Source organism: Apaloderma vittatum, unplaced genomic scaffold, assembly GCF_000703405.1.
Source record: "Apaloderma vittatum isolate BGI_N311 unplaced genomic scaffold, ASM70340v1 scaffold13618, whole genome shotgun sequence".
Taxonomy (NCBI): domain Eukaryota; kingdom Metazoa; phylum Chordata; class Aves; order Trogoniformes; family Trogonidae; genus Apaloderma; species Apaloderma vittatum.
The window spans coordinates 13,500-24,426 of NW_009730273.1; the positions used below are offsets into that span (position 1 = coordinate 13,500).

General features: G+C 37.5%; 1 protein-coding gene across 1 annotated transcript in view; it reads left to right on the plus strand.

Annotated features, from left to right (window-relative positions):
• NSUN6 (NOP2/Sun domain family, member 6) overlaps window positions 1–10,195 on the plus strand; it is a 19,853-nt gene extending 9,658 nt beyond the window's left edge. Inside the window, exons 7-11 of the mRNA XM_009874747.1 lie at window positions 869–988; window positions 3,763–3,907; window positions 5,716–5,864; window positions 6,796–6,921; window positions 9,824–10,195. Coding sequence (XP_009873049.1) covers window positions 869–988; window positions 3,763–3,907; window positions 5,716–5,864; window positions 6,796–6,921; window positions 9,824–10,036 — 753 coding nt within the window. The 3' untranslated portion in view covers window positions 10,037–10,195. The remainder of the gene's footprint in view (window positions 1–868; window positions 989–3,762; window positions 3,908–5,715; window positions 5,865–6,795; window positions 6,922–9,823) is intronic.
• Window positions 10,196–10,927: the final 732 nt, after the last annotated feature.

A 10,927-nucleotide genomic window follows, 5' to 3' on the forward strand; every position in this document is an offset into this window, starting at 1 on the left:
GAAACTTGTTTAGGGTACAGTCCATTCTATTATCTGGGTCCCAAAGGAAGAGGTTTGACAACACTGGAGCCAGTGCCCACTCCTGGGGTACACCACTACTGGCTGGCCTCTAGCTGGACTTTGTGCCACTGATCGTAACCCTTTAAGTGCTATTTCTTTGACTGGTATTTGCCATGTGTGAGATGAATCATCGTTCCTTTTTTTTTGAACACTGTGGCATGGAACTTGAAACTGCTAATCAATGACAACATGTAGTAAAGACAACTTTAAAAGTTTTTTATACGTTGTATTGAACCAAGGTAGAAGAAATTCTTATTTCCACATTGTCTAAGATGCAGTACTGTGCATAATTATTGCACATTCTTTTTCTTCAGTACATTTGTTCTGTTTGTACAATAACTAGCTTAGTTCAGCTTCTTGGTACCTTAAGTCAGCAAGTTTAAACTCCTGCCTATTGATCTTATTGTTCATTTCTACACTACACCAGTATGTTCACATAGTAAATGTTCCAGTAAACAGGTCGATATAAAATATTTTTAATATACAGAGCTGCTCTGTGTCTGTGATAGTATCAGCTTATTTTATTTTGACTTTTAGCACTGTAGTCATAGTCATGAACCCTTAAAATTCAGTCATAGATACTCATATATAGCTTTAAATAAAAAAAAGGATCCACTGGAGGCTTCTGACCTATACTGTCTGTTTTATGTAATCACAATAGTTCATTTTCAGTTAAGCAATTGACAGCAGTATCAGAGGTATCTTCACTGCTGAATGAATTTTTATTTCAAGGAGTTTGTAATTTCTTAATACAGGACTTGATACAGGACATAAGGTTAGAATTGTCCCATATTTCTTTTTACAACAGAACTTGCCTTCCGTGGTTGTGAGCCATATTTTAAACCCTCAGCCAGGAGAGAGAATTTTGGATATGTGTGCTGCACCTGGAGGGAAAACAACCCATCTTGCAACATTAATGCATGACCAGGTAAGAAAAGTCTCGAATGTTTTCTGTCTTGGGGAAGAAAGTCTGACCATTTCACTTAGCTGCCAGAATGCACAGATAATTTACAACAGCAAACAATTATTTGAACGTTCTATTTACCAATATATTTTGCTACACATCAGAATACTTAAATTGGCACAGACTATCAAATAATTACCATCACATTTAAAACCTCATTTACTGCAGATTGACCTGCTGAAATATATTTGATTTCACTTTTTAAATGTTACCATTTATTTGTAATGGAAGAATTTGTAACATGCGAGGCAAGGTTACAAGGAATATGCTCGATTCATGGAACTGAGAATACATGGAAACCAGGGGTTACTACTGTGTGCTAGGAGAACGCACAACTCCATATAAAAACATATTTAAAGTTACTGAATCCAATTGACCTTCTTCTTTGTAAAAAATATAAACTATGCAGTACGGATCTCAGGCTGAATTTCTAGTCTGAATTTCTCATTCGAAGGTAGAAGGTCACAAACCCAAAAATATCTCATGAGAAAGTAACAAAAGTAATAAAATATTCAGAGGAAGACAAAGGAAAATAATACACAAGCCAAAAGTAATTTGGTTATAGAAATAATAATTTGCATATATTAAATTGCTGTATGCAAAATGAGACAGAAATGCAGGTTACTGTTTTCTGGCAGAGAGGGGAAAATATTTTCATCGGAACAGGATTTTTAGAATATATCAGATTATTTTGAAATCTTGCAGTTACATTATGCAGTACTTCAATGGTTGTCTGTGCATTAACGGGAAGGTACAGTGGGTAATAATGTGAATGTATTTAGAAAAGACGCGTATTCAGTTCTGTGACAGTTTGCTTATTGAAGTGTTTCTTTCCTCAGTAGAGAAGGTTTGCAGACATGCATTAAACATGCATTAGACAGTCATTAGACATTTATTAGATAGATTTCTAAAGCTTCCAATTTCAGTGTGATAAATAAAGGAAGTCTGTAAAAGCATATATTTCTGTCACGGGTTCATTTACATCTATAATTTTTCCATCTGTGTATGTACATTTTGTAAAAATTTGCATAACTCTTTCTTTCCTTAGTCGTTTTAGATATTTTGATTGAGCTTACCTCTGGCTGAAGTGGTAAAGATTAACAATACAGATGCTGAAATTTATCTGAATTTCAATTTAAGATATAGAGAAAATATATTAGTAAATTTGCACCGCTTTTTAGTTCTTGAGTTCCATTCACAGATTTTCCATACCAAATTTCCACAGACAGTATATTAATTCATTAATGTTTCAGCATATTTGAAGCAATCTTTCTGTGATTTAACTGTAAAAAATTAGTATATTGGTTTCAGATGAGATAATAGGAATGCAAAATTACTCTGTATTGTTAAGAGCTTTAAAATAGGAATTTGGAATAGTTAAAGCTTGAGAATTGAATTTATGATGATCTGGATCCCAGTTCAGACCACAGTTACTTCCAGACGTCTTTCAGGAGGTTGCGCTGGCAGTGGCTGGCAGGGAACAGATGGGGAGGAACTGTTTGTCTTCCAGCTTGTTCTTTTTTTCCAAGAGTTTCTCAGGAGAAGGATGTGCCTCTTCATACCCACAGCACATGTGCAGCAAATGCACTGTTTTAGCAACAGACCTAACTTTCAAGCACAAGCAACTGCGCAGTTGCAACGGGTTGGATGGTGAGAGAGGAGAAGCAGCAGCACAAGGTCATCGAGTGCATCTGCAAGGGGTGATTTGGCTCACCGTAGCTGAAGGCTGGACACCATTGACACAACATAAATCCCTTTTTACTTCTCAGTGCTAGACCTACATATTGGCTAATGTGTCATACAATCAACAGCTTATCTTTACTGAAGTTTTTTTACACTATCTTAGTCATGTTACACTTCCATAAGACTCCAGAAAGCCAATCACCAAGTAGGAAAAAGTCATGTTTTCTCAACAGGTTTTCCTTTCTATAGTAAATCCAGTAGAAGTTTTTGGTCTTTTTTTTTTTTCCCTTTTTTTTTTCTTTTCCTGAAGGCAGAATTACTGTTCTCGATTTTAGTGATGCTACTGTTTAGTTCCCTTTTAAGGGAACTAAGGATTTAAGGATTTAATCTAGTAGATAGTGGTGTATGTTTGCTTTTATTTATCTTGGGAGAGGAAAAGAGAAATCCTATTCTTACATAAAAGGAATTATGTGTAATTGTGATTCCCTTCCCCTCAATGTCTAAATTTATTCTAGTATTTATAGTATTTCCCAAAGTAACTTGAGTGACAACTACTGTGAGTATAATTGTAAGTTATGTGCCTGAGCAAACCAGAGGCCGAGATGTATGTGATCCTGTTTCCCGCCACCTCCATGCAAGTTTAAAATCTGTTGACCTATTTTACCATGTATTTGAGATTTCTACCCTCTTTTGAATGATTACATTTTTCCCTAACTTAGTGCTCTGTAAAACAGTTCAAATCAAACAAAAAGAAATAGACAAAAAAATGCTTGTCAGGAGTCCGATGTATGATCCCTCAGGGAGTGACTGTGCCAAGCAGCTAGTGCCAGTCAGAACACACATGGCATCAGACCAGTATCCAGCCTCATGTGTGTATCGTGGAAAATATGGTAAAGCAAGGACAACTGGAATGTGGATTTAATAACAAAACTCTGCAGGGAAAACTAAGCCTCATTCATTACACTGCTTATGGAGAGGGGAGGAAATCAAGAACTGCACATCTATTTAATCCCTGTACTTTTCATAAAAACTTCTTTTTTTTTTTTTTTCCCCAGGGTGAAGTAGTAGCCATGGACAAGATAACTAACAAGGTCAAAAAAATAAAGCAAAACGCTGAATTGCTACAGTTGAATTGCATTAAGGCCTTTTGCTATGATGGAACAAAAGCACTTTCAGTTGAAAAGAGAGAGGATGACCAAGGTAAAGTAAACAACTTGGTTAGTAGTAGCTTTTAGAAGAAAAGAGTAATCAGTTTTGCACTGACGGTATTAAACCTGCCCCAGGTCAAGTCCTTGAAATCTTGGCAGATATCTAAGTTGGTTCAGCACTCTTTTTTTTCTCCTTTTTTGTGATTATCAGCTTCTCCATGAAGCAAATACAAAACTCAAACTCTCTGTCCTTATCATAACCTAATATGGTCAAAGGAAATGCATTCCTTTCCCAGATAATATCAAAGACTGAAGAAGCCTTAAAGCTTCTCTTATGATAATGTTTAACCGCATAGTCTGATCTGTTTGCCTTAGTTTGAGAAAAAAAACATTTTTGGAGAATTGCTTGACTTTTCTGCCTCAGAATCCCAATCTGTAAAATGGGGTTATTAATACCTAACTCCCAGGAGTGCTGCAAGGTTTAGTTCGTTGATGTTTGTTCAGCTGTTTAGGGGAAAGTTCTATAGAAGCACAGTGTATTATTTTAAGTTCATTTTGTGTGCTTTTCTGAAGTGCTGTATTTATGATGCTGGTTCTGTTCCCATGATGGAGCGATTTAAACAGTATCTGCTGTCCTGATTATTTTTAGTCTGTTGTGCAAAGTGTGCTGTTCTTTCTCACTCTATTTTATCCCAGTCACTGGTTAGCCTAAGTAGGAATCAGGTTGCATAACTCACCTTCCTTGTTCCAATGCCTTGCAGTTATTCCTGCTTTGGACGACTAAAGATCCTTTCGTAATAGTTTTTCTACGAACATAACACATTGTAGGTGGTATGTAGCACTTACACAGGTGAATAAGAGCTAGCTGTAGTGAAGGCTCTTCTGTACGTCCCTATGAGTAAGATATGACATATTTTGAACATTGTAGTAATGAATCAGAGGTAGATAAATTAGATTAATTTTGTAGTGCTGGAACAAGCTAGGTAGCAATCGTAAGAAGTCACTCACTTGTTTTCACTTGTGACCTGACTTGAATATTTGAGGAGCAGGAGGAGAAAAGGAAGTAAGGCATATATATGGCTCACTTCTTCATTACTTAATCAGGGATACGTGTATGGAGCCACTTTTGTCTTAGTGATGCCGAGTTGAAGAGTCCCTCTAGCACTAAGGCGATAGAAACTTTTAGGCAGTTGAGCCAGTGGGCTTCAGATGAAAGGATGGGCTCTGCATGTACAAGTTACATATTCCCTTATCTATCCAGGTAATATTCCAAAATTGCACAATCCTAACTAAACAGTTAATTGTTCTGCTGTGGAGACAGCATATGTTACACATTAGAACTTGTAATAATTCATGTTACTATGAAGTGCTTTATTTTCTACCAATACATAGGTGTCATAAGAAATAGTTATTATATAGATAGTCTAATTAATATTACTTAAGGCAGTCTTAATTATTATCTACAGGCTTCTCTCAGTAAAGATTTTCACATGGTTCAGTTATGAGCTGACTATGGTTCATCACAGCCTATATAGAGAGGCTGACCAATCATATTTCAACATTTTTATTTGATTACTTTTACATTTTACTTTCAAATTATTAAATTAAGGTTAAAAGATATTATTGCCTAAGAGACCATGCATTATTTGTGCTCACAGAACTAAAACTTCAGTTTTCTCAGAGGTGAAAACTATCACCAGCAGTGCTCAGACTTGTATCTAGCTGAGAGTACTTTTGCAGGAACTATCTATAGAACATAAATGTTTTATGTCAAGGAAGCAGTAACAGCTTGTCCTTACCTGTGGTGAAGCCTCAAGGGAAGAAACAGCCACATTTTACTTTACTAACTGCTTTTTGCAGAAGGACCTCCATTCTTACCAGAGTCATTTGATCGAATCCTTCTTGATGCTCCATGCAGTGGGATGGGACAGAGACCAAACATGGCTTTTTCCTTGACTTTGAAGGAAGTAACCTCTTACCAGCCACTACAGCGCAAGCTTTTCACTGTGGTATGTATTAATCCTTGCGTAGGTAAGCTAAATTGAATGTAAATATTTTTTTCAGCGTAAAACTTCATACCGAAAAACGGTGCCTCATTTCCCCTCCCTTTTCAGCAGTTAAGTAAACAAGATAGTTTTAGGATTCAGGTAACCTCTCAGCAATGCTGTATCTGTTGCTAGGTGAAGTGAATTCACTGGAGCATGAGAAAGGTGTATGTAAGCCATAGTAAACAAAAACCTTGGCATGTATTTTTTTATTCCTTCAATTTCTTTAGTTGTAGTGTATAATTATCGCAGTGGTCTAAGTCACAGAGCAGGTTAAAGGCTTTCCTCTGCAGCAGCACAGACTCATTCAAGTTCACTGCACAGAATGGTCGTGCCATGGTGTTGTGAAGTACCGTACGGGGTACGAGACAGAGTACAAAGTCAGGAGGCTGTACTGCAACCTCTCATGAGAGTATGCTTGGGCTGATGCTGAAAGATACGATTTCATGCAACTTCTCTGAATTATACGTACTCAAAGTGAACCACAGCTTGAGAAGCAGCATAGATATAGCTTCCATGCTAAACATGTGGAAAGAGTTGACATCTAATATCACTGATAAAAATATTGTGTATCCATGGTTGGCAGCAGGTGATGGAGAACTAATCCGTCTGGGATATGCAGAGCTGCAGAAATAACAAATCTGACAAGGTGAATCATTTCAATGGCAATAATAAACTGCATGAGCTATAATGCTGATTTGGAAAGAAGAATCTTCTAATACATGAGCTCCTTTACTGTATTCCCAGAGAAGAACTAGAATCCTAATGTCTATCATATATATTTGAGTTTAATTAAGTGCTGAAGTTTTAATATTATAGCTGATGGTTTCTTGGTTAATGTTGCTCAGTATAAAAATTTTTGCATTTAAGAATCAATGTTTATTGCTCCCTGCAGGCAGTGAAATTGCTGAAACCAGGAGGTGTTTTAGTATATAGTACATGTACGATTACACTCTCTGAAAATGAAGAACAGGTTGCTTGGGCCCTGAAAACTTTTCCATGCCTCCAGCTTCAGCCACAGGTAGTAGAATTTTTGGGGTACTTCCCATAATCTAGCGGGCTTGTTTTGGCACCGTAAAGTTAAGACACTCTATTTACTATAAATAAATCTCTTTTTCACTGCAGACAGGTTTAACTGCTGTGGATGGAAATAACACAAGGGTTTCTAAGACTTTTAAATCTATTTTCCTGTTTAATTGAGCTTCATTTAGGGATCATTAAGTAGTTTCCCACTGTGTACTATGGTTGGTTTGATTTGTACAACAGTCATTTAAAGCACAAGAGGGACAAAATATAGTTCAGGCAGGTTAAAATTTCTCTTGCAATTGTTCTTTAGTGCATATATTTTTATTCTTTTTTGCACATTCACAGGAGAGGTGAAAAATCTTTTATTAATGCCACTAAAGTAGTGAAGACTTGCATAAAAGATGGGAGATAAATGAAAAGAACCTTGTGTTTTGAGGAAGGAGGATTTTATATGTATGGGAGCTATTTTTACATTACATAACGGAACAAATTTATTTCAGGCTCAGCGTTCCAAGAATGTACCTTGTCTTTTCTGGTGTCAGTGTCTACCATTAAGATGTCTGTAAGGATGTAATATATAGGGAGACACTAGAATTTTTTATCTATACTGCATATATTTCAGAAACATGTTACCTTTATTAGTACCTTGAGAGAGTTTATCACCAGACAGTATGCGTGTCTCTCCCTCTTTGCTGATGTAATGAACTGGCTGGTTTATTTGTTTATCATCATGGATGGCTTTGAGGAAAAGTCTAACTCCGGTATCTGTTTAGCTTACTTAAACATTATCTGTCTTAATAAGTTTTGCTTCATCTTTTAACTGAAATTTAAAAAGTATATACAGTAGGTGTACAATGAGAAATTACATGAAGGCTGGAAAAGATTTAACAGCTCTGAAGCCTTTCTTAAAAGATTTGTACATCAGAGTTTTTCTGCCTGCTTTCACACTGTCCATTTACTATGAATTTTTCAGTTCCATCCGTTTAAACTGAGATTATACATTTTACCTAATAGCATAAAAACTACTTGATAGAATGATAAAGCCAAGCACAAACCATATTAACTCAAATGCCAGATTGATTCTGGTTTAATAGACTTTTGCAGTTAATACCAGTCTTGGATAAAGCACTAGTTTTCACACAAATGCCCCATCTGTAAAAATTAAGCTTTTGTGTATAGTATATGTTAAGTGAGATGACACTGAACTTTTTACCCGGAGACAGTCTATACAACCTTATAACCAGGTCCCTAGTAGTGTAAACTAAGGTGATCTGGTCTTTTCCAATGAACAGGAAACTGGAGTCTAGAGCTGACTTACTGCATGGTCCTTTTTTTGTTCTTCAGTGTCTCAGCAGACACCTCCTTTATGTACCCAGTCCACTGTCTCCCACGTTCTCAGTTTGGCAACAGATCCTGGAATCATGTTGGATAAGGAATAAACAGGAGATGGAGCCATAGGCGCTGATCTTGTAGGCGCATGTTACTGTGTGGCAGCTGATGCTTGGTGCAGACTTACTTACTTACTTCCTCTTAGGGGTTTGCACAGGATTTACTGTATGTCAGCTTAAATGCAGTAACTTAACTGTTAGGAGAAAGGAAAAAGCAGAGGAAAAAACTTGGTCTGTCTTTGAACGCTGACCTTGTGTAATAACCTCTCCCTTAGACTTTCACTTTTCCATCCTTCTATTACATTACTTAAGTTGCTACCCCTGTCTCCCTTTGTATGTTATTTTTTTCTCAATTTGCAATGGACACCTTTTTTTTGTCCCTTACCTGGAAAGCACTGAAATCCTGCTGAGGGAAGGGAAGAGAAGAATCAGGTTGCAACCTCTTGGCTGCCCAGCTTCACAGCACGAAGTACGTGGTTAAGCAACTAACTCGCACCATGTGCTGGCTGGGTGAGCTCATAGAAAAGTGATGGCTCAAAAAATATTCTGCTGTAGGCTGCATTAAAGACTACACTAGATTAGATATACAAAGGAGATCTATTTCTGATACTGCAATGGCAGCTTTTGCACATTATGTTCTGTCTTCTTACTGAATGCATGGAAAGAACAATCCAACCTAAAAATCAGGGTTTTGTTCCAGGAATCAGTGTATTAAATAAAAAGCAGTCAAGCTCCTCACAAGAAATGCTGAGAAAAGGGCCGTGATTTTAAGCTCGTCTCTTCTCCTGGATTTTGATGCCAAATATCATCTGAATACCTAAGTTGTTCCTTTCTTTTTTTCTTTCTCTGTCTCATACAAATATGCCTGTAACTAGCCCCCATGTACCCATTAGTTTAATTACATGACACAGAAAGTCTGAACCTCAGATTTTTCTGCTGCATCATCTTCCAAAATGATGCCTCTTCAGGCAGTATTCTGGACTGGGGCTTTCAGTCCTTCCAGCTGGAAGTTTTTAACATGAAGAATCCAAGTATTTCTAGTACTGTTACCGAGTATATTAGTAACCAGGTAAAGAATCACTATTTTTGACTTAACTCATAGCTGTTATTACAGAGAACTGCTGTGGCATCCTAAAACAATTAGAGCTTTTCATTTCCTGGTGATAACAGCTTTCTGGTGACATTTCATTCCTTTGGGTAATGAATTGATTTAGGCCTGCGTACCCATCCTCGGTAAGTGCTCTAAACTACTGGGCTAACGTGGCTGATGTGTACCACCGCTTCCACAAAGTACTTTGGACCCTGTATGACCCAGCTTGTATCTGTACTGGCCACATGGAGGCAAGAAAAGATGGGCCACTTCTAAATCCTCCCCATGTGAGTGACAGAAACCTCACCTGTCCATGTGCACAGTTAGGCAGCTCTGCCCATACCCAGCAGAACACTTCAGGGCACGCACTTAAGAACTTTACTGATGCGATTATTTGCTTTTCTTTGTTACTAAAAAAGGAACCTCACATTGGAGGAGAGGGCATGAGGGGAGCCGGACTGTCGCTCGATCAGCTGAAGCTGCTACAGAGATTCGATCCAGCCGCTGTGACGTTGCAAGGAATGGATACTAACTCTTTGCGAGATTCCAGGGAGGGTGATCTGATTTCACTGGCAAATAAGGACTGTATAGGATTTTTTATTGCAAAATTTATTAAATCGAACAGTAAATAAACATTTAGGAATGGAACCTGAAAAAATACCTCCGTGAGGCTAAGGACAGTTCAGAGTGAAGTGTGTTTCTTACTGCTGCACGTTGCCAAGCCAACGGGCTGACGGCAGGGTTGCTATGGCAGCAATAAAACCTGCCAGCTGTTCCGCTGGGAAAGAGCCACAGGTTGCAGACAGAAAGTCATGGCTGGGGGAAGGGTAGCGCCAGTTTTAAGTCTCCATTTGATTTTGTATTTACAGCAGGTCAGTGCATGAGCGACAAGCACGTTCACTCGTGCTGCAATCTGCTCTGCCTTTCCCCGGGTGAGTCTCTTCCCCAGCGTGGCAAGCGTAGGAACAGGGTTTCTCTGGGAGAGGAAGTAAACTACTTTTATGAAATGCAAAATATAAATAAAATAGATGGGAACTCTCGCCGTGAATTTTATAATAGTTTCTATGGAGGTTTACCAATAGTTAATGTTGCATTAAATAGTGCTTCACGAAACACTGTAACATTTTACAAAGAACTGTTTTATATATTGATACTTAGAACCTCATTTCTCTTTTATTTTAATACAAGCAAGATTCTCTGTACACATATACACAAAATACGATCAGGCTTTGTAGCACGTCTTTTATAGCAGCATGAATATATTAAACCATCTTACTCTGGGAATGTAAATAAATATTGTTTCAACATCAAACTTCCCATGCATAAACTGTATTGGTTCTGAAATAGCCTATTGAACTGTCTGACAAGTGACAATTTTAAAATTAAACATTTGCAACAGAAGGGGCTACAGTTGTGATTAATATATCAAAAGACAGAAAACAACGCATAACACCACCTGAAATGTTGCAAATCACCTTTTGAACAACTAAGAATATTAACTCTTTATTGGTTAGAAAGCATTG